General features: G+C 37.4%; 1 protein-coding gene across 2 annotated transcripts in view; it reads left to right on the top strand.

Moving 5' to 3' along the window:
* barc (RRM1_TatSF1_like and RRM2_TatSF1_like domain-containing protein barc) overlaps positions 1-25,493 on the top strand; it is a 396,586-nt gene that overhangs the window by 342,459 nt on the left and 28,634 nt on the right. The window contains exon 9 of one of the 2 annotated variants that reach the window (XM_067135678.2): positions 18,588-19,450. The exons of the other annotated variant lie outside the window; for it this stretch is intronic. Within the exon in view, the coding sequence (XP_066991779.2) occupies positions 18,588-18,939 (352 nt within the window). The 3' untranslated portion in view covers positions 18,940-19,450. Of the gene's footprint in view, positions 1-18,587; positions 19,451-25,493 lie in introns of those variants that run through there. 2 annotated transcript variants of the gene reach the window in all.

The raw sequence follows: 25,493 nt of genomic DNA, 5'->3' as shown, positions 1-25,493 counted from the left end.
GTCGTCAAGGAAACACTTGTACAATATTCCATAGAGAAATTGTCCTAATAAATATTCTTTTCTTAATAATTCATGAAAAAAGATCAATTTATAAATTAAAAATTATACAATTTATAAGTAATTATCGAAATGAAGAAATCCTGATATCACAGTGCGGCTCTTATTATTAACATAGATGAAAGATTTGACAACTAGGAATTAGTAGTTATATTTTCATCTATGTTAATAATAAGAGCCGCACTGTGATATCAGGATTTCTTCATTTCGATAATTACTTATAAATTGTATAATTTTTAATTTATAAATTGATCTTTTTTCATGAATTATTAAGAAAAGAATATTTATTAGGACAATTTCTCTATGGAATATTGTACAAGTGTTTCCTTGACGACTGCTTTCTATTGTAGAAATAATTTATATATTTTCTCTTGAGTTATTTGTTTGTTTTCATCTTGTCAATCTTATGTTAATTTTAAGGTCACTTCCTCTAAAGCATTACTTTGTCAATTTTATATATTTTTCATCTAAACAGTGTTATGTGGCTGAAGATGTTGATAATATACGAAACATGTACCACTTTTGACCATTAAAAATTGCCTTAAGCAATCATTGTATCGACTAGGTGGAAAATAAATAAATACTTAATTGTGAATCTATTGAAGTGCGATACGGACCATGAAGCTGATTTTATGTAAAGCAGATTGTAAAAAAAAATATATATTTTGGTAGATGTGTCCCAATATTTGTTAAATTTTGAAATATTAACCTAACTGGCATCCATAACTGTGTTAATTTTTTGTTTTAGAACTTATTATCTTTATAAATGTATATTTAATAACTGCTACACTATTACGATAATTAAACCTCATTTATGTATAAAGGAAAGTGTGATCGATCTAAATATTCCAAAAGTTATTACAATAATTGCTTTCCCTAGCATTAAAAACTTTCAAACATGGCTGTCTCCAATGTGGTAAAATTATGTAGATTCTCTTCTTGCAGCCTTTCTCTTTGACAACTTCAGTTACTTCGTAAGTTGTTTATGATATTGGTTCTCATTATGTTTAGCTGAAATACATTGTTACAGCATACACATCAGCTTGAAAGAATAGCTCCAATTTGTTTTTAACCTTCTGTATTGAAATCTATCTCCTGTTGCATTTATATTTTGACAGTCTTGTAGTTATATAGCTGAATCACATTGAAGTATGGAGTGTTACATCAATGAAATAAATAAAGTCATTTTTATAAATATTTATGCAATATAAATACACTGGCAGAAAAGAATATCCAAACACCATGAAATAAGGAATGTAGAATACGGAAATTTTGGCAATATATTTCAATCAATACTGATCTGCATTTAGGGCAGTCGCCCAGGTGGCAGATTCCCTATCTGTTGCTTTCCGAGCCCTTTCCGAAATGATTTCAAAGAAATTGGAAATTTATTGAACATCTCCCTTGGTAAGTTATTCCAATCCCTAACTCCCCTTCCTATAAATGAATATTTGCCCCAGTTTGTCCTCTTGAATTCCAACTTTATCTTCATATCGTGATCTTTCCTACTTTTATAAACGCCATTCAAACCTATTCGTCTACTAATGTCATTCCACGCCATCTCTCCGCTGACAGCTCGGAACATACCACTTAGTCGAGCAGCTCTTCTTCTTTCTCTCAATTCTTCCCAACCCAAACATTGCAACATTTTTGTAACGCTACTCTTTTGTCGGAAATCACCCAGAACAAATCGAGCTGCTTTTCTTTGGATTTTTTCCAGTTCTTGAATCAGGTAATCCTGGTGAGGGTCCCATACACTGGAACCATACTCTAGTTGGGGTCTTACCAGAGACTTATATGCACTCTCCTTTACATCCTTACTACAACCCCTGAACACCCTCATAACCATGTGCAGAGATCGGTACCCTTTATTTACAATCCCATTTATGTGATTACCCCAGTGAAGATCTTTCCTTATATTAACACCTAGATACTTACAATGATCCCCAAAAGGAACTTTCACCCCATCAATGCAGTAATTAAAACTGAGAGGACTTTTCCTATTTGTGAAACTCACAACCTGACTTTTAGCCCCGTTTATCAACATACCATTGTCTGCTGTCCATCTCACAACATTTTCGAGGTCACGTTGCAGTTGCTCACAATCTTGTAACTTATTTATCACTCTATAGAGAATAACATCATCCGCAAAAAGCCTTACCTCTGATTCCACTCCTTTACTCATATCATTTATATATATAAGAAAACATAAAGGTCCGATAACACTGCCCTGAGGAACTCCCCTCTCAACTATTACAGGGTCAGACAAAGCTTCACCTACTCTAACTCTCTGAGATCTATTTTCTAGAAATATAGCAACCCATTCAGTCACTCTTTTGTCTAGTCCAATTGCACTCATTTTTGCCAGTAGTCTCCCATGATCCACCCTATCAAATGCTTTAGACATGTCAATCGCGATACAGTCCATTTGACCTCCAGAATCCAAGATATCTGCTATATCTTGCTGGAATCCTACAAGTTGAGCTTCAGTGGAATAACCTTTCCTAAAACCGAATTGCCTTCTATCGAACCAGTTATTAATTTCACAAACATGTCTAATATAATCAGAAAGAATGCCTTCCCAAAGCTTACATACAATGCATGTCAAACTTACTGGCCTGTAATTTTCAGCTTTATGTCTATCACCCTTTCCTTTATACACAGGGGCTACTATAGCAACTCTCCATTCATCTGGTATAGCTCCTTCGACCAAACAATAATCAAATAAGTACTTCAGATATGGTACTATATTCCAACTCATTGTCTTTAGTATATCCCCAGAAATCTGATCAATTCCAGCCGCTTTTCTAGTTTTCAACTTTTGTATCTTATTGTAAATGTCATTGTTATCATATGTAAATTTTATTACTTCTGTGGCCTTAGTCTCTTCCTCTATCTCGACATTATCCTTGTAACCAACAATCTTTAGATACTGCTGACTGAATACTTCCGCCTTTTGAAGATCCTCACATACACACTCCCCTTGTTCATTAATTATTCCTGGAATGTCCTTCTTGGAACCTGTTTCTGCCTTAAAATACCTATACATACCCTTCCATTTTTCACTAAAATTTGTATGACTGCCAATTATGCTTGCCATCATGTTATCCTTAGCTGCCTTCTTTGCTAGATTCAATTTTCTAGTAAGTTCCTTCAATTTCTCCTTACTTCCACAGCCATTTCTAACTCTATTTCTTTCCAGTCGAGGTAACATATTTAATTGATTAAAGGTACAAGACTACAGGTTAATATCCGCGCGAGGAAAGCCATCGCAAATGTGCCATGCTGGTCTGTTAATAACCGGTGTAATCGCCTGACTGTTGAATGCAGGCATGCAAATATGCATGCTTTGTGTCGTACAGGTGCCGGATGTCAGTTTGTGGGATGGAGTTCCATGCCTGTTGCACTTTGTCGGTCAATACAGGGATGTTTAATGCCGGTTGTGGATGACGCTGGAATTGTCGTCCAGTTATGTCCCATACGTGCTCAACTGGGGACAGATCGGGGGATTGAGCAAGCCACGGCAACATGTCGACACTCTGTAGAGCATGTTGGATTTCAACAACTTCATGGGGACGTGCATTATTCTGTTGGAAAACACCCCCAGGAATGCTGTTCATAAATGGCAGCACAGGTCGAATCACCAGATAGACGTACATATCTGCAGTCAGGGTGCATGGGATAACCACGAGAGTGCTCCTGCTGTCATAGGAAATTGCTTCCCAGACCAGAACTCCCAGTGTAGGTCAAGTGTGTCGACGCCGCAGACAGGTGGAATGCAGGCGCTCACCTGGCCTCCTAACCAACAAACAAGCAATCACTAGCACCAAGGCAGAACCGTCTTTCATCGGAAAACACAACAGACCTCCACTCCATCCTCCAATGAGCTCTCGCTTGACACTACTGAAGTTGCAGACGGCGGTGGTGTGGAGTAAGTGAAATGCACGCCGCAGGGTATCTGGCTCGGAGCTGTCCTTCAAGTAACCATTGCGTCAGTATGGTGCCAACTGCCGCTCAAATTGCTGCTGCAGGTGCAGTCCGCTGTGCCACAGCCATACGCCGAATATGGCAGTTCTCCCTCTCGGTGGTGCCACAGGGACATCCGGAGCCCGGTCTTCTTGTGAGCATACCTTTTTGTGACCACTGCTGCCAGCACGCATGCATAGTGGAGACATTCCTGCCAAGTCATTCTGGAATAGCGCAGAAGGAAAATCCACCTTCATGTAGCCCTATTATGCGGCCTCGTTCAACCACAGTGAGCTGTTGATAGTGGCCTCTTGATTGTCGTAAAGTCATTCTTGACCCACTGACAGTCACTCCGTCCATTCTCACAGGTAACTAACACTCTCGCACAGTACAGCCCGTATTAAAAGCAAACCTGATGTGCAACATCATGGGGCCACTACTAGCATCACGCTAATGCGATTTGCAAGAAATTTGAATCATAGTCATCTTTTAGATGTATAAACACGCCTACCAAGGTTCGTTAATCTAGCAAAAGCCCTTCTTGGTGTTTGGATATTTTTTTTCCCGCCGGTGTATAATGACAGGTTTTTGTGTTAAGAGGGGGCAAGAGAAAGAGGAGACATTGACGAACATGAAACAACAAAAGAACAATTTCCCCATCTTCATACATTGCCAACTGTACATACAGTACATGATCTCTCATATCATCTATCCCAGTTCTTATTCATCCATTTCTTCTCACCCTTGACAAGCTTATTTCTGCTTCTCAACTTTGTCAGGAGCTAGTGCCCTTGCCAGTTGCTTTTCCTCACTCTGAGGGTATTTAACAGTTTTCTCTTTTCTCTAGCTCTCTCCAAGACCTTTTCATTGCTTTCTACCCAAGTTATCCTCGCCTTGCCCTCTACAACAGCTCCTCGAACAATACCCTTCTTCTTCTTCCTCCTTTGTAAGTGTCAAGATCACAACTCCGTAGAGTGCTATGCTACAAAGCACATCACCAGTCCCATGTGGAAGCATCTTCTTCCTATGGAAGGTCTCTTTGGCTATGTTGAATACATTGCATGGGTATAAGAAATAAGTGAATACACAGTTTATTGTCTGCAGGCTCTCTTATGCTCAGTCCTGAACATTTCGAGCTTGTTTGATTCTCTTGTTTTCCTTTCCGATAGGGTTGGACCTTCTTTAAATCAAGATATTTCAGCGATTTTCAAAAAATTCTCAACTATTTTCTTACAAATATTATTACAGACACCAATAGAACTCGCATAGATGAAGCAAAAACACCTCACAGTATGTGGTGTCACATTGTTGATGTCTCTAGTTATATTAAATTTACCTTGTGCTGTCCATCTCCATAGCCTAACGCCTACCTGCCAACCCTTCTGATTTATCCGAAAACTTTCCGTTTTTTAACTCGCCTTCCGATTTTCCGATTTATTTTTAATTCTTCCTATTTTTTACCAATATAACCTCCAGTACAGTCAATACTCTTCCCCTAGGATAAAGGATAAATTCTTATGTGCTTGTGTAATTTGCCCAGCCTCATTTTCAAGCGTTTTTATTTGATGCTTTATTTTGCGAGTGTATTGTCCGTCGCCTTCGTGTATCGTGTTTCCTGCTCGCTACAGCAGCACGTGTGCTTTACGGCTGGGGATTCATGCACTATTAACGTCGTTTCTGTGCGTAATTTCATTGGAGCTGTATGCCACGTGTTTTTTCTAGCTGTTCTGTGCTTTTTCCCATGTCAAAGTCGTATGTTAATAATGTATGAAACATACTGTACCGATCTGTTTTGTATGTGGTAGTTTCACGTATTTCAGTACATTTTCGTTTATTCTTTCTTCATAACTTTTATGAGTTGAATGTATTTCAGGGAGTTATGTCGGTGACAGTTACTGGTATTTTCTCTCCACATTATGGCCAAAAAAACATAACAAAAGATATCTCCAAGTGTTCAGAGATACCTATAAAATTAAATTTTAGTTCATTTTCAGTCTAACAAAGGATACTATTATGCGAATCAGCTCGGGAGATAAATTTTATTTCGAGTTATCGAAATTTTGAGATATAGAAAATACCGTTTTTTAGCATGTATAGCACATAATTGAATCATATGTATCTACGGGCTTTTACTGAATACATTATGTTTAATGGTACTTAAAAATATACAAAGAAACTCTATTTTGCAGCATCACTTTAATTATAACACTTATTTGCCGATCACTAGAAGTTCAAATTTTTTGGTTCCCGTCATATTAGTTCCTAGCATCACTGTAAGAAGACAGGATGCAGTACATACAGTAGTGAAACAAGAAACATAGCTCCGTTAACACATTTGGAAAAAAAATCAGTCTCTTCTGTTTGTTGCAGTTAACCTTACCTTCCTTCACGTTGAAACTTCTCGTCAATACCACTCAGCCGAGTTTAGTAAATTTAACTTGTCATCTGCGACTTCTGGGCTTGCTTTTGTACGAGACTGGTAATTAATTGACACCCAAGAAACGGCGAGGATTTGCCGATCACTAGAAGTTCAAATTTTTTGGTTCCCGTCATATTAGTTCCTAGCATCACTGTAACCCTTTCTTTACTTGTTAACTGTTGCTCACAAACCACAAATGGCGTATTGCACAGTTAATGTTGCACAAAATTCGAGTTACAGAGTATTTTTTCCCTTTAAGGGAGTGAGGGAGGAAATGTTTGCTTCGTGAAATCGAGAAATTCGTATAACCGAATTTCGATAATAGAAAAATAAATAGGACAATTGGCCAGAAAATCTAAGGTAGTTCGAGATACTGAAAATTCGAGTGATGGAGGTTCGAGATATCAAGGTTAGACTATTATTTTTCATATGTATGTGTCATAAATGAGAGTGATTAGGTACATTTTCTTGTAACCATTTTAATGGATTTATTTTTTAGTTTAAGATTTAAAATTGAATGGCCAATTCACATTGTCACTGTAGATATGTATGCCTTTTATCCTGTCCTTTTTTCACTTAGACCGTAGTGCAATATGTGATGAAATCCAAGAAGAAAAAATCTTCCTATTTTTTTATTTCTAAAAGTTAGCAGCTGTGCTAACGGTTAGTGTTATTAGCTGCCGTCCTCGGAGGCCCGGGTTCGATTCCCGGTACTGCCAGAAATTTAAGAATGGCAGGAGGGCTGGTATGTGGTTGAAATGGTACATGCAGCTCACATCCATTGGGGATGTGCCTAGAAAGAGCTGCACCACCTCAGGATGAGGACACAAGTTTACTTTTACTTTACTTCGTGCCAAGCTCTGATTTTACCACAAAATGGAAGATATGCCATGTATCTGACCTTGAAAGCTATTTGGATAGACTCTTTGAACCTTCCTCTTCTCAATTCAGTTATCTGTATATAAAATTGTTAATTCTGTCTGACATTCACAGCAGTATTGAGAAAACGAGAAGGTTTCAACAGCTGAAATTGATACCAGGTATAGATTTGTTTGTCTTCTATACAAGAAAAATATAATGAAGCAGTCACAACCATGACTTTTGTACTTTAAAAAAAAAAGTTTCTATCAGCAAAGTTGTTGCATATTCGCTACGATGGCGTAGGTACACAGCTATATCAATCAGCATGATGTCAAACTGCGTACATCCTGACTTTGTTACCTTCCACAGATATACTTAATGGTACCAGATATGAGTAACATAAACAATGCAATGATGACCATCATACTTGAACTGTTTAGTGAAAAATACTGTACTTCAGCAAAATGAATGAATCATTTTTTTCTCCATTCTCATGTTTATCCTTATCAATAAGCACGTATTAGGCCTGCCTGCCTGGTGGTCGTGGTTGTTAACGTGTCAAATCTATATGGTAGGACACTGTAGCTAGACAGTTCGAGTCCCATGTGTTGAAAACATTTTTACCATCATCGGAATGTTGGCTGGCAGTGTAAGGGCGGTGATGATGTAAAATTTATAATCACTAGAATGTGTGCCAAAAGCCTGGCTTAAATTTTAAACCTCTCTGCAGTGCTCATATGGAGTGAGGGCATATGACGCTGTTGATGGTGATTCATCCGTCAGGTGGAGACGTGAAGAATTGAACAGACCCTTTGGCGCTATTCAACAGGAGTAGGCTATATGCCCAGCACCAGGTTTCACTTGCTCCCTTCATACTATCTTACATCATGTCATTCATTTCATCTGGTCGTAAAAACTCGCTACAAAGATTCATCTCACTTCATACCTGACCCCATAGAGAAACGGAACAAGGGTTGGGCATACAAACATGAGATAGAAAGCCTTCCACTGAGTTTGAGGAATGACGTCTTAATAAATAGTGATCTTGGGTGCTACATTGTAGCTGTTTCTATGGTAGAGATCTAATTCGATTGAGATGGAATTTCTTATGCTTGGTTCTTTCTCGACAAAATGCCTCTCATTCAACGAGGCGAGATTGTCATTTTGTTGCACATAACATTAATGCCATATATTGGCATAAGACTGAACCAAGTCCTGCTGCCTGCTTTGATGCCTTCACATTACAGATAGACATATTACAAATAACAATAATTCAATATAATTTTTATTCTGTGCATTTAAGTGTTTGGGTAGTGGACATCGTCCCCATTTGCTCACACTATAATGGCAGGTTTAATGAGTGAATGATAATCTGGTGATTATTTATTGGGAGATTATGTTAATTAACTTTTTATGATATTGTCTCCAGCTGGCAGATTGGTAACCATGGCTCCCCGTAATGCTCTTGCAGCAGTAGGTCAGCTACTTATGATTAACAACAGATCACCTTTTGCTAGAAAAGTGATCTTGCTTAATGCAGACTTCAGACAGTGCTTGGCAGTAATACCTCACGTTTATGGAACAGGTATTATCCAGTAAAGTTTTAAATATTCTACTTTATGGCCCAAAATTAAGATTTAACTTCACTGAACGCCTTCTAAATCTCTAAAACGGTGAACTAGGCCAAATGGCACTATTAATATTCAACAAAACGGTGTATCAGTAATATTCCCTGAGATTCACTTGGTTCTTTTCATCCAAGTCAGATTACGTTTTCCAAAGTAGCAATTTTTGCCCAAGAAACATACAAGTTAACATCATCAATCAATAAGTTTTGAGTAGTTTGATAGGTGACAAATAACGTACAATAGCATTGCCTCCATAATGTGCGATGATGTTATTGAAGTTAATAAAGCTGTTTTTTGCAATGGAATGAGATTGAATCTACGGAAGCTAAACAAAAAGTACTTATTTGATTATTGTTTGTATGTAGGAGCTATACCAAATGAATGGAGAGTTGCTTATAGTAGCCCCTGTGTATAAAGGTAAGGGTGATAGACATAAAGCTGAAAATTACAGGCCAGTAAGTTTCACATGCGTTGCAAGTAAGCTTTGGGAAAGCAGTCTTTCAGATTATATTAGACATGTTTGTGAAATTAATAACTGGATCGATAAAAGGCAGTTCGGGTTTAGGAAAGATTATTCCACTGAAGCTCAACTTGTGGGATTCCAGCAAGATATAGCAGATATCTTGGATCCAGGTCAAATGGACTGTATTGCGATTGACCTGTCTAAAGCATTTGATAGGGTGGATCATGGGAGACTACTGTCAAAAATGAGTGCAATTAGACTAGACAAAAGAGTGACTGAATGAGTTGCTATATTTCTAGAAAATAGATCTCAAAGAATTAGAATAGGCGAAGCTTTGTCTGACCCTGTAATAATTCAGAGGGGAATTCCTCAAGGCAGTATTATTGAACCTTTATGTTTTCTTATATATATCAATGATATAAGTAAAGAAGTGGAATCAGAGATAAAGCTTTTTGCAGATGATGTTATTCTGTATAGATTAATAAATAAGTTACAAGATTGTGAGCAACTACAAAATGACCTCGATAATGTTGTGAAATGGACAGCAGGCAACGGTTTGATGATAAACAGGGGTAAAAGTCGGGTTGTGAGTTTCACAAATAGGAGAAGTCCTCTCAGTTTTAATTACTGCATTGATGGGGTGAAAGTTCCTTATGGGGATCACTGTAAGTACCTAGGTCTTAATATAAGGAAAGATCTTCATTGGGGTAATCACATAAATGGGATTGTAAATAAAGGGTACAGATCTCTGCACATGGTTATGAGGGTGTTTAGGGGTTGTAGTAAGGATGTAAATGAAAGGGCATATAAGTCTCTGGTAAGACTCCAACTAGAGTATGGTTCCAGTGTATGGACCCTCACCAGGATTACTTGATTCAAGAACTGGAAAAAACCGAAAGAAAAGCAGCTCGATTTGTTCTAGGTGATTTTCTACAAAAGAGTAGCGTTACAAAAATGTTGCAAAGTTTGGGCTTGGAAGACTTGGGAGAAAGAAGACAAGCTGCTCGACTAAGTGGTATGTTAAGATTAAGAACTAGAGCTGTCAGCGGAGAGATGGCGTGGAATGACATTAGTAGACGAATAAGTTTGTGCGGTGTCTTTAAAAGTAGAAAAGATCACAATATGAAGATAAAGTTGGAATTCAAGAGGACAAATTGGGGCAAATATTTGTTTATAGGAAGGGGAGTTAGGGATTGGAATAACTTACCAAGGGAGATGTTCAATAAGTTTCCAATTTCTTTAAAATCATTTAAGAAAAGGCTAGGAAAACAACAGATAGGGAATCTGCCACCTGGGTGACTGCCCACCCTAAATGCAGATCAGTATCACTTGATTGATGGATTGGATAGATTGGATTGATTGATTGATTGATTGATTGATTGATTGATTGATTGATTGATTGATTGATTGATTGATTGATTGATTGATTGATTGATTGATATCGTTCATGCAGAAATTCAAGTGTGTTCAGCTTCAGGAAAAAAGTGTTTTACACCAAGAATATATTTAGAACCAGTGAATCCAGGTATACAATTCGTTCTTAAATGGAGGCAATTTCCTCTAAATTTAGCTATCTCTGTCACAATGAATAAGTAACCAGGATAAATGTTAAAGTTGGGATAAATCTCTGTCTCAAGAGTACGCAGATCCATAGACGTCAAAGTATAACTGCAAGCTAGAACTGCACTCAATATGGTTTTTAAGGAAATACTGCAATTAACTGTTTTGATTCCATTCGAATGCCATATAAAACCTGGGAAGTGTAACTTTTATTCATAAGATACATTAATAGTCCATTTCCAGTTACTTTATAGATAGTAATTTCGACTGTCGAAGACAGGCTTGTTTACTAGTTACTGTATATTTATAATAGTTTTTATAGTTTTGAAATTATTGAAGTAAGTCTGGTGTACGTCTTTTTGGGACACACAGATTTTTACATAGGGACTCAGTACTGAAATAAAACTATAGATGTATTCTGCATCATAAGTTTTATTGCATGCAGTCTGTCTCAACTGAAAGAGAAGGGGGGGGAAGTAAACTACTATAATAAAAGAAAAGATTGAGATATGATGGGCTACTTCTTGGAAGAATATCCCACGTGGGCAATGTTTCATTGTGAATGACTGTAACAGCCTCCCCTGAATGCATTAATACATATATGCTAATACTTGGCTATGAGTAGATATTATTTTGCAAAATCGATTTGCCCTATTGCTTTAATGGTGCTTTAGTTATTTTCTCAATATTAGCATGGTTTGTAAAATATTTATATGAACATAGATGCATATATAGCTACAGTATTGTTAATAATCATTCATTATCCTTTTATTGAAGTTCTAACTATGATTACATAATACAGTATATAATAATTATGATCACACCACAAATTCTTTATACTGTGTAAGATAACATAGTAAATGTTACAATGGATCTCTCTTCATTAGTTATTTCTGGTCACTGACAATCATAGCATGCTTTGCAATAATCTCCATGCATTGATAAATGAAATGGGAATCCAAATGGATTTTAACACAACATGTGCAAAGTTCAGATCAAAAATGGAGTAGAGCCAGTAGATAAATTTGGGATGGTGAATGTAATCCCAGGTGGCAGCTTTTGATCCCAAAACGTGGCCCGCCCTACTAATAATAATGTTATTAGCTTTACATCCCACAAAGTACTTTTTCAGTTTCCAGAGATGCCGAGGTGCTGGAATTTTGTCCCACAGGATTTCTTTTACATGCCAGTAAATCTAGTGAAACGAGGCTAACGTATTTGAGCATCTTCGAATACCACCGGACTGAGCCAGTATCAAACCTGCCAAGTTGGGGTCACAAGGCCAGTGCCTCAACCATTTGAGCCACTCAGCCTGGCACTTGCCCTAGTGATAATGAGGGTTGACAGTCAGTTTCTTTCCTCAGGACACAAGGGGTGTGTGTTGTTTAAAAGGCAAGTGAGCGCTGTCAAGAGTGTAACCGCTATTGAGTACATTCATATAGAAATTATAAAAGAAAGAAATTTAAACAAAACATGAAATAAATTTAAAATAGTTACAACACTGGAGAAATCAAAATTAAAACAAGGTTAAGATACACGACAACTCCAGACAGGACATAGACAGCAGAAGGAGCCGTACAAGGTAGTGGAACGTAGGCTTTCATGGCCAAAAATTTGGAGATGGTAATTTTCCTTGGAGTGCAATATTTATTCTAACCTGAGTGAGTTGGTCGTGCAGTTAGGGGTGACTTGCATTCGGGAGATAGCAGGTTCAAACTCCACTGTCGGCAGCCCTGAAGATGGTTTTCCATGGTTTTGAATTTTCACACCAGGCAAATGCTGGTGCTGTACTTTAATTAGAGCCACTTCCGCCTCCTTCCCACTCCTAGCCCTTTCCTATCCCATCATCGCCGTAAGACCTATGTGTGTCAGTGCGCAACATAAAGCCAATTCTAAAAAGGAAAAATAATTAAAGTAACATATTCAAAACTCAAAAGACAAAGCTAGACTCTAGTAACATGATTGGAAAGAAAACTAAATATTAGTTGATATACTTTGAGAACAAAACACGTGCACAGGATGCTAAATCAGATTATTTACAAGGGATCACATGTGCCTTGGCACCAAAGAAAAACAAGTCAAATCCTATTTTGACACTTTAAATCTCAGTTACAGAGGGCTAGTCCCATTCTAATTCATTCAAGATTAGCTAAAGGTTAATACAAACAAAAGTAGAAGAGTACAGGATTACTTCATCAACCGAAACATTACAGGAGAGGCAGGTTAAAATACTTCAAGTCAAGTAACACAGCACTACTGAGGACAAACCTTATGGAAAATATTAATTTAAGATAAATAAAAGGTTAAAAACAAGGTTTTCCTCTGACAAGATTGTAGATGCAAGTAGCTGCAAAGCTAAGTCATCGCTAAATCAAAAGGTCAGCAGTAAACGTAAGATCCAAGGGCAAACTCCTGTATGTTAAAAGAAAGTATTACATTTAAAATGTAAGTGAAATTACAACCAAATATAAGAAACAAGAGTGTTTACCCTTGGGAGAGGCAGACTCCCATGTGAAGGAGCTCAGAGTGAGCACGTCTAGCCACTAGAACGGTCAACCAGAAAAGATAACAGAACCTCACACGTTCCCACCGAGGAGCGGAGTTCAAGAAACAGGAAATGGTGTAAGCAGCGCCCATGGGTGCCAAGGTGACCCCAGTATCATTTTTTGGCACCCTCCAAACACAGATTTAGTTGTACCAACATTAACCGTAGCTGAAAGTTTAAGAATATCTTTAAACATGGGTTAAGTTTTTCCCTGACATTCCCACAATTCTGGATCACCTCTTTCTGTTCTTAGCTTTAGATGTACTCATTCCAAATACAATACGGTGTAATATTTCAGAATATTCTCTCAGGTGCTTGTCTTTTGAAGTACACCGCATATAGTGACAGCTCCATACATTATTATACCTGCTTTCTATAGAGTGCTAGGCATTGTAGAGAAAAACTGGGGGATGAAGTAAATATGTTCAAACTTGGTATTTCCCAGTTAGGGTACCATTCAGGGAATGATCGCTTTATGAATATTTCATAAATCCTTCCTTCTGAACATTCTTACAAAGCATCTGCTGTTCATGGCCATGGAACAGTTCCACAGGATCCTCAGTTAAATTTGGATTGTATTGTGACAAGAAGCAGTGTGTTATTTATCTGTAAGTTAATTTTATTTGCTCTTCTCTTTAGCTTAGATTTAAACTTTATATTTGAGGGGTGTAGATGCAAAACTCACACTCTCCAATTTTTTAAGGTATTGAGTTATGCATATCACCACGTTCGTCTTGTAAAGGCGCATCGAACTGTGATGGTAGTTTGAACCAAAACGCACATTATAAGACTGAAAAAAAATACTGAAAATGGAGTTTTGAAACATAAGTCACATTATCCAACAGATGTTTTGCAGCAAAATTCACACTCTCCATTCCAACCAATCAGAGAGCCTGTGGTGCGCCCAGGGCATCATGGGATTGTCTTCACTCTGTTGATGTTTTGTTTACCTCACTCTTAGCATTAACCTCTCAGTTTACGCAGCAAGTTTTTAATTAATTAATCTTACGGCTCATTGGTTCTAACTAGTTCATGAACTAATTTACTGCACAATGGAGGAAGTAGTTCAGCCATCAACTGGTCATACAAGGAAGAAGAAAAAGACTCCTGAGAAGTGGACACGAAAGAAATCCCAATTAGCAAGGTTAGTTTTGTAGCTGTAGCGAGGTTAGATTTGTGGCCTTGTATACCTTTTTAATAAACCAGAACCAAGAAAAACATTGTCAGGTTTTGAATATGAAAATGCTAATAATATTTTTCTTTTTTAGGCATTCAGCGAAAGGTTTGCCGGGATTCCCAACTTGTAACCACAATGGGGGAAAATTTAAGTGCACAACAGTTCCTTTACAAGACATTCGACGGTTTCATCAAAACTTCTACTCCCAAAAAGATAAAGTGTACCAAGATAACTTTATTCTGAAGTTTACCTCATCAGTGGAAGTTAAAAGAAGAAGACCAACTTCTGGACGCTACAAAAGACAACCCGTGAGGACCAAATACTTCATAGGCTCGAAAGACAAATCCATGGTTCCTGTATGTCTTAACACATTCATACGTGTTCTCAATGTTTCACGATTTCGAATAAATGGTGTTTTGAATCGTTTCCGAGAAACCGGGCAGCTTAGCAAAGAAAACAGAGGAGGTGACAGGGTTTCTACTAAAAATTTGCCGAAGAAAGAGAATGTAATGAATTTTATAAATAAATTCAAATGTTCAGAGCCTCACTACTGTGCCAAACACACGCGCAGGAAATATCTTTCTGCTGAGTTGAACATTAAGAAAATGTGGAAAATGTATAACCGTTCACTCACAGAAGGTCAGAGTGGTTTGAAAGTAACACCGTGGTACTTTAGATCTATTTTTAACAAAACATACAATCTTGGCTTTGGCTCACCAAGGGTGGACGTTTGCTCTACTTGCCTACAGTTAGATGAACGATTAAAACATGCAGGTCCAGGTGAGGAAAAGCAACAGATTATCACTGAAAAACGTGTGCATAAGTTACGTGCTAAGGCATTTTATACATCACTCAAATATACTGACCCAAAAATTGTGACTTTTAGTTATGATTGCCAAAAGAACTTACCCCTGCCAAAAGTACCTGATCAAGCCGCGTACTACAGTAGGCAAATTTACCTTCATAACTTCACCGTGGTTAAAGGAGATTCAAAAAGTAAACTGACTCCAGAAAATGTGACAGCCTACATTTGGACAGAAAACGAGTTTGGCAAAGGATCAAACGAAATTGCTTCTTTGGTTTTTGATACACTCATAGCAACAGAAATGGAAAGCCCTATTACTACTGTGCGATTAGTGTGTGACGGATGTGGAGGCCAAAACAAAAATTCTATTGTCCTGGCCATGGCTTGCCACTGGCTTTCCAAACTTGCGCCGAAAAATGTAAGAACAGTGGAACTTTATTTTCCTATAACAGGCCACAGTTTTCTGCCACCAGACCGAGTGTTTGGGGTAATAGAAAAGTCTATAAGGAAAAAAGAAGTGATTTACAAACCATCAGAGTACATTGATATTATTAGTGAACATGCTAAAGTAGTTAAAGTTGGCATTGACTGTCAAGTGTTTGACTGGAAAAAAGAAAAAAGAGACATTTATGAAGAAACCGGCGCAATTTCACTTTCAACTTGGGGCCTGCAGGAGGATTGTTCTGACAAGAACTAAAGCGAAGGACGTACGTGTTAGGGGAGAGTACACATACAAGTCAGATCTTGGAGTGTCCAAATCTCTAACCAAGCCAGGGAAACTGCTTTCTAACATGAGTCCTAATGTTATTCCTGCGTCAAACACAACAAAAGAAACCAAGAAGGTTGATGTCAACAACTTGTTGACGAAACATTACGGAGACCACTGGAGAGATAACGAGGAGTTACTATTTTACAAAAACATTATTGATGGAGCTGATGACACTGAAGAAGAGGAACCTGTTTGTGAGCCGACTGAAGAAGTCAGTGTCATTAATGTGTAAAACCTGTAGTCTACTAAAGTTTCTAACATTTTAGATATTAAAATTTGTTCATTTCTTAATGCTTTTTGTTTCTATTTTGCTAACACAACCTATAACAGCATACCAACCCACGATATTTTACTTGGTTCGTTTTCAATGTTAAACCGTTTTGCTTCATAACTAACATTATCCATAAAGGTTTGTTGCAAAACTCACAGTTGACCACAGTTTTGTTCAAAACTCACATTGTCTGAATTTTACTTTAAAATTACAAAAGAGCCCTCTTTAAACAAAGCTTTGCAGTGTGGGCAAACAGTTCATATTGAAACAAACATGTAACAAAAAAAAAATTAAAGTACAATACCATGGCCTTCAACATTAAACAGTTTTTTGCCTTTTTCCAAAAGTTTGGAAAAGTGGAGAATGTGAGTTTTGCATCTACACCCCTCATTTAGTGAAAAATTGAATTTCCACAACTTCAATTTTTTACTTATATTGATTGCAAAAAGTGTAATCGGTTATTAATTTGCATTATTCTTTTATATAGTGATTCTAATCATGATTAAATGGTTACGAACTTACAGTTTTAATACTGAATGTGAGGAGCAATACTATTCCATAACATCCAGCGAACATGCGATGCCAGATTTCACACTAAATATGTTAAATACGGTATGTTTAAAAATATTCAGTCAGTAATAGCCTACATGTTTCTATATTATTATTATAAAACGGTGCCCACACCTCTATAGACAAGAGTCACATGCACGCCAGTGCATGAAAAGGTTGGACAGCTCTGGTGTAAGCACAAAAGGAGACCAATAGAAAAGCAGAGTTAACCCTCAGGATTTTACATTAACCTATAGAAAACACTTTTATTCTGTCCAATGAAATTGCTCTTCTTTCTTGCTGACACTGTAACTGCACAAGTTCTGGAAAAGTCCAAGCATATGAAATAGGAAATAACGCTTCCAGAACTGTGTGTATCCTACAGTGTGTTTCAAAAGTCAAAAAGTTCAGACCAGTATTTACCATCTTTCACAATATCCAAAATTTAAATAACAATTTTATACAGCCAAATAAATAAGAGTGTCCGTTAGTTAATTCCAAATGCTGCCTTTCCACCAGTACAAAGAGCATGGTTAACATATTTTGCGTCGATTATTTAAATGTATTAGCATTTAATTTTTTCTCAAGACAAAATATAAATATGAAAACCTAATCACGAACCACAGCACAACTAATATCACAGAATATTTTGTTTTGTCCATAACCCGTGCTGTGGTCGCAGATGTTAGAAGGAAGAAAGAAAGATGGTGGGTTTGAACCTCACTGTCGGCAGCCCTGAAGATGGTTTTCCATGGTTTTCCATTTTCACACCAGGCAAATGCTGGGGCTGTACCTTAATTAAGGCCACTGCTGCTTCCTTCCCATTCCTAGGCCTTTCCTGTCCCATCGTCGCCGTAAGACCATGTCAGTGCAACATAACAACATAAAGCAACTAGCAAAAAAAAAAAAAAAAACATAATGATATGCTAGGGTGGGCAGAGGGATCCATAGAAAGGAGAGACAAGAACAAACCTAAAAGCACAAATATGTGAATAGGTCATGCTGCTAATATCATTGTCTCACTTTCAGTAAAGAAAGTAAAAGTAAAATCACGGACTAGGGACTGGGGTAATAATAGGCCTAATAATAATAATAATAATAATAATAATAATAATAATAATAATAATAATACTGAGCTCGATAGCTGCAATCGCTTAAGTGCGGCCAGTATCCAGTATTCGGGAGATAGTAGGTTCGAACCCCACTGTCGGCAGCCCTGAAAATGGTTTTCCGTGGTTTCCCATTTTCACACCAGGCAAATGCTGGGGCTGTACCTTAATTAAGGCCACGGCTTCTTCCTTCCCACTCCTAGCCCTTTCCTGTCCCATCGTCGCCGTAAGACCTATCTGTGTCGGTGCGACGTAAAACAACTAGCGAATAATAATAATAATAATAAACATTGGTGTAAATAACATTCAGGAAACTCAATCATCAAAAATTGCCAGTGTACTTGTTAGGGAATCAAGCGATTTTTTTTAAAATATGCATGCTGATAGAATTGTTTTCTTTTGTTACAGGGTCGTTGAAACTGAGGAAGAAGCCCAACTGAGATTGAAGAAGTGGAGTGCATATTTGGAAGCAGAAGAGTTAAAGAAGGGGAAGAAAATAGGAACTCCCAGTGGTGAATTAGAACTACGAACTACTGCACAGACTACTGCATCAAACACTGTGGATTGTGACAAGAAAAAAAGTGAAACACGGACAGAGGAGATTTCAAGTAGTATAAAAGATGGTAATAGTGAAGTACCCTTAGCTGCTGATAGTAATAAAAGTTTGAATAACGTACCAGAGGGGGTTGATAATTCTGCAACAAGTGAAGTAAAAGTTGAAGAAACAAAAATTATTGTTGATGAGGATAAGCATGAGTGAATAGCCATCAAAATTAAAATACAAATATTTATCGGAAAATATTGAGTAGCTTTACCATCTGTGTGGTGTACATGTATGGGGAGCACTGTTCATGCTAAAACTATTTGTTGGTATTTTGGTGTTGCTGTGACTGTTACAGAATGCTACATGGTTTGGCTTTAAGTAGGTACCAAACCTTGTCAGAATTTCTGTAAGTTCTGGAAAGGGAACTAACAAGCGTATAAATTATGTTGAAGATAGGAAATAAAGGAGGAGGATAGGACTGCACACAAAAGATAAGCATAATGATACCGGGCGAGTTGGCCGTGCAGTTAGGAGCGCGCCGCTGTGAGGTCGCATTCGGGAGATAGTGGGTTCAAACCCCACTGTCGGCAGCCCTGAAGATGGTTTTCCATGGTTTCCCATTTTCACACCAGGCAAATGATGGGGCTGTACATTAATTAAGGCCAGGACTGCTTCCTTCCCGTTCCTAGGCCTTTTCTGCCCCATCGTCGGCATAAGACCTATCTGTGTGGGTAAAGCAAAAAAAAAAAACAAAAAACATAATGATATGCTAGGGTGGGCAGAGGGATCAATAGTAAGGAGAGACAAGAGCAAACCTAAAAGCACAAATATGTGAATAGATCATGAAGTGTTCATTTTCTGCAATTGTACATGCTATGCTCAGTTTATAAATTGGTTTTAATGATGCTTCTCTGATCGCACATGTATGTAAAGATCTGGTAATGATATTAAGTCATTATACACAATGCAAATCTGAAAGTAAAAGTTTGATTTTCCGAAACTAACAAAAGGCAGAAAGATTGAAAGAAGTATATATTATACTGTCTGTTCTGAGATTCCTAAGTGGCTTGATATTGAATATTTAGTCATAAGTTTTCTATTGAGAGTGCAGATTTTATATCAGAAATCAAAATGACTAAGTCATCTTTATGAAGGAATGTGAAGATGAATCTAACCTTCATAAAGCTATAATTCTAAAATGTCTAAAGAATGCTTGAATATTAGACCTTTCCTGAAGTCTTCTTGCATTTATTGACATTAGGAATATAAATTAAGAAGAGATAAAGTTTTCTAGGAATCTTTCAAACCGGAAAAGTTGATAGATAATGTGACATAACTGACTTGGAGATATGATTAACTGACCAGGAGTGCAGTAATCACAGATGAGGATGAGTTTTATTGCTTCAGTAATTAGCAAATGACTTGACTTAATACATCTTCTGCAGTGAATTTGGATGGAAGATTAAAGGCTTAGAACTCTGGAAAATTCTTCTCCCAGTAAATGTGCATTGTCTTTAGTATACAAAAGGTGAGAAGAAGTCAGTCACTCCATGTGACCTACACAGCTCATGTTTAGGTTTCTTCCTCCTGTGTTCCTTTTGTCCTTGAAAGGCCATAGTGACTTCACAAGTTGGTAATTTTCTTTCAGAGACCTTTGTGATGCTTACAGGTTTTGTTTGATTGGTCCAACATTTTGGAGGACAACCCCTTCAAGAGAGCCTTACATGATCAACTTGCTCAATGAGTTAACTCTTTCCATCTGACCAAAATGTACCCTAATACTTTCTATTCTAGTAGTCAGTTGGTCTGAAATTGCAAACTCTTTCAGTGCAGCATCATTAATGCAGTGTACTGTCCATGTAATGCATAATTTTCTTGGAAGTGTCAAGTTTGTTTTGATTAGTCTTGTTTAATTACTATGTTTCTATAGCATATGCAGCAACTTAAAAGGCAAGAGAGTTCACAGGTTTCACTGATCTAGATATATGATATTTCTAGATTTATTTATTTTTCTTTTCAGTTTCACCTCTATTGTTCTTGTGACATCAGATCTTCTTTGAATTTCATTCTTGTGATTTTATTGTGCAACTTCATAACCATCAGATATATATATTGCAAGGGAAGAGTTGTTAGATTAATCTGTTATCATGAATTTAGCTATGGAGGTGTTTACTTCAAACCCAAATTCCTTACTAATTCTGCTTAGTTTCTCCATATTGGTCATTAATTTGTTTTCATTAATTGTCAGACTTGCTCTATTGACAGTTTATGTCAAATTGTTGATGACAATTCCTCCATTCCAGTTCTTAAAAACTTTACATATTATGTACTTGCTATGTGTGTTGATTAGGAGCTGCCTGGCCAAGATGGTAAAGTTGTGTTCAGTTCACACAGAAGGAGGTGGGTTTGATTCTCCATCAGAAAGTTGAAACATTTAGAAATAAAATTTGCACTTCTGGAGAGGCACATGGCCCTAAAGTTCTATTAGTCTACATCAAAAATCAGTACCAGGTTGATTCCTGAGGCCAAAGGCAGCCATGCATAGAACTGCCCACTCAGTTTCACTTTGTGCTGAGATTGTAGATAGAAGATACCTTTACCTTCCACTCTTCCAGTGGACAGTGTACTGTCCATGTAATGCATAGGTTTCTTGAAAGTCACCTCTTGGAAGTGTCCAATTTGTATTGATCAGTCTTGTTTATTTACCATGTTTCTGTAGCATATGTGGAAACTTAAAAGGCAAGAGAGTTCACAGGTTTCACTGATCTAGATATATGATATCTCCGTAGCACAACGGATAGCATTATTAGATGCTATCCGCAGAGGCCTGGATTTGATTCCCAGTAGCGCCAGAGATTTAAGAATGGAAGGATGGTTGGTATGTGTTTTAGAAGGAACATGCAACTCACCTCCATTGAGGGTGTGCCTGAAAAGAGCTGCACCACCTCAGGACAAGGACACAACACCAGCTGAGATGCTGAACTTTTTGAAGAGTATTTTTGGCTTTCTGCATTTCATTGAAATAGATTTGAGATTAGTTATGTTAGATGTAAAGGCCACAGTTTGTCCCATTTAATTCGCTTTAAGTAGTCAAAGGCTTTTTTTACAGTTGATGTAGCCCATGTGGTAAACCTTATTACACTGGATTCCCTGACTTTCTCAGTCAATTGTCAGAATTCAATATATGCTCTCCTTCACCTTTCCCAAGAATGAGTGGTATTTGCATTTCAGCTATTTGTGAATGGAGAAAGGCTTTAAACCTATTGGACGATATATAGTACAGTTTTCCTTGAATGGGGAATGCAGGCAATTTTTCTATAACTCATGTTCCATTAGAGTGCGTGAATGTGGATTCACACTAGCCCTTTCACCATGTTCCAGATTGCCATAATGTGTGGTGGGAACAATGTATTATTTCAACTCCAACAGAGTCTATGGTTTTTGTTACCTCAGCTGTAATATCATCCATACAGCAGCATTCCAGCTGCCCAACTTCGTTATAAATTTCTTCACATGAGATTAAAAAGGCAGGTTTATAGATTGTCTAGTACTATCCTATCATTAAATGTTAGAGTCTGAAGTGAGGAGATGAGTTTTGTATTTCCGATTAACTTTGTTATCACATGTTTCATTTTGTTTTGAATTAATGTGTGCTCACAGAACTATGTAATTATCCATTCATTAATTAATTCACTGGCAATTTCAGCTGATAAGAAAGAACTCTTCTTTCAAGTGAAACAAAAGCTGAAAAAGTAGGCATTTTGATATAACCATCCAGCTATTTCTTTGAGCTGTGAAGATCTATAGTTGTGTGTGTCATCATTATTATATTATACAGTATTCTGCCTAGTGGCAGATCCGTGTCTTGGTACGAAGAATTTCTGACGCCAGTGTTCCCTGTTTTCAGCTTCTTCCTGCAGTCTGCTGTATCTCCTTCTATCTTTCATGTCATCCAGATGTTGAATTCTTCTTCTTCTTCTTCTTCTTCTTCTTCTTCTTCTTCTTCTTCTTCTTCTTCTTCTTCTTCTTCTTCTTCTTCTTCTTCTTCTTCTTCTTCTTCTTCTTCCTCGTCCTGCAGTTCCTTTGATCTTCCCTTCAATGATGTCGTGTATGGCATATGAGGCATTCCTGATGAAACATTTGATACCATGTGGTAAAAGTAATCACAGCAGATCACCTCTCACCTGTCCGCCTCCATAGCACAACAGATAGCACTATTAGCTGCCATCCTCAGAGGCCTGGATTCTATTCCCGGTAGTGCCAGAGTTTTAAGAATGGAAGGATGGCTGGTATGTGATTGAGAAGGTACACGCAACTCACCTCCGTTGAGGGTGTGCCTGAAAAGAGCTGCAAGAGGACACAAGTTTACTTTATCTCTCACCCAGCTGGAGTTCTCTTTTTGTGGTAGGTGGCAACAAAAGTGCATTCTCTTACGGAGACCTGCACCTTGTAGTTGAGATAACAATAATAACAAAAATAATAATAACAAATTATTACAGAGTTGGAATTAAGGGAGTGGGAGAGCCTCAGAGCTGGACGAGGTAATTATGAGAAAAACCCAACTCTTCAGACTTTACCATGTATTTAGCAACCTTGGTTTGCCCTTTTTTCCCTCGAAATAATTAACAAATATATTATAACAATTTTTTCATATATCTGAAGCCATCTCTTTTCAGTTTCACTCAGTTAACTTATAAATGTTAGGTTCTTCAGGCTGCCAAAACTAAGTTTGAATAAAATTTATAAACTACCTGAAAAAAGAACATATCGTAACAGGATTTGTACCTTAAAAAGAAACAACATAATTAAAATGGAATGACGTGTTTCTTTCTTGAGTGTGATTTAATAGAATGTGATGATGTTCTTCCAAGAATGAAACTTGTCATTCTGTTTTAATTAAGTTGTTTATTTTTCAGGTGTAATGCTGTTACCATATGTTTTCTTTTTCAGGTAGTTTATAAATTTACTTATTCAAAGTTAGTTTTGACAGACTGGAAAACCTAAATTAATTAATTAATTAAAAGTTTAAATAAGATAAAAAAGTAAAATGAGTTCAAAGAAAAAGATAAATTCAATAAACTATACTAGAAAATCTATCAGTTAATAACAAAGTTTGAAAACTAGTCAACAAGATTCATGCTCACAGAGCACTGGAGATTTCTAAGGTGAATGTGTGCACATAAATTGAGGTTTACAGTCCAGTTTTACTAGTTTGAACTGGTACATTCAACAGTTACATAATACCTATCTCCTTCATCACCATAAGATCTGTCTGTGTCGGAGTGACGTAAAGCAACTTGTAGAAAGAAAAAAAAAAAGAAAAAAAACAACCAAACACTCCCTCAACCAGGAGAGGAGTTGCATCAGACATAGGAGTCTTCACATGTTAAAGTAAAATAAAAGGATATTTGAGTTTTAAACCTTTTGTGAATAACTACCAAACATCCTAATTGGGAATTCATCCTCCAAATAAGGAGCTAGGCTCTCTCTTTACATAAAAGGCCCTTAAAAAAAGCTCCAAACTAGAAAAAAATTAGTTTTTAAAAAGGTTAGGGATTCCAAAAATCATAACAATCCCAAAAGAATGACCTAAGAAAATTAATTAATGGGGCAGAGTGCCCAGTTTAACTTGGGGATAAGCCCAACCTTCACTGCAACTAGGAGGAGGAAAACCAATCTTGAAGGTTAAATTTAGAAAATAACTAGTTGCATTAAAAGAAAAAAGATGAGGATGCATGGGGTAAAGTATTAAATGGCACTAATATTTTCTTTGCAATTTAATTGAAAAGACCAAAAGTCCTACCCTAACAGTTACATAATACCTACTTAAGAGCCTATAAAATATCTCCTTCGTTGCCATAAGACCTATCTGTGTCAGTGTGACGTAAAGCAACCTGTAGGGGAGAAAAAAAAAAAAAAACCAACCACTCCCTCAACAAAGAGAGGACTTGCATCAAATGTAGGAGTCTTCACATGTTTAAGTTTGCCCTTTGTTTCACATGAAGAGAGCGCCAAGAATACGACCAGTGAGTCACTGGATCGCCTTGTTATATGCAGCAGGCTGGCACCTGATTGGGCACAGTTAGTGCCATCTTACCAACCCCAAAAACAAAATTTATCATGGCAATATAGGGTTCCATAAATTCCTGCGAGATAGCATGCAATATAATAAAAGAAGGGTAGGGTGTGCAAGTGGAACAATATGCCAAGCCTCAGTCATGGTTATACCAAGGTCTTGGGGGTTATTTGAAGATGACATGCAAGATAAAAGCAAGAAGGTTAGACTAAATATAGGGAAGACTGTATTTTCATCTAATAATAATAATGTATGTATGTATGTATGTATGTATGTTTAGTCCTCAGCCCGAAGGCTGGTTGGATCCTCAACAGCTCTGCCATCAGCTGTCATAGATGGCCTAGGCATCACTGAAGAGGCGTACTAGGGAAATGAGGAGTGAGGTAGTTTCCCGTTGCTTTCCTCACCGAGCCAGAAGTTGCTATTACATATCAGTCTGCCAAGCCCACTGAAATGCATGCACCAACCGACCCTATGAGCAATATTTTCACACCATTCATAGCAGGGACTGGCTGCAGAAGGAATGGCATTACCAGCATCACTCATACCTCAGTCACTTTCATTTTGTCAAAGCCAAGGATAAAGCTGAGACAGATCAATGAAAGTAACAAGATTGCTCTAGCCCATACCAGAAGACATAGTGCACTGTAAATACTAGGTCCCGCCAGCAAGGGCATATAATAATAATAATAAT

The sequence above is a fragment of the Anabrus simplex genome, chromosome 1 (assembly GCF_040414725.1).
Source record: "Anabrus simplex isolate iqAnaSimp1 chromosome 1, ASM4041472v1, whole genome shotgun sequence".
NCBI lineage: Eukaryota > Metazoa > Arthropoda > Insecta > Orthoptera > Tettigoniidae > Anabrus > Anabrus simplex.
This window is presented reverse-complemented; position numbering and strand designations above follow the sequence as displayed.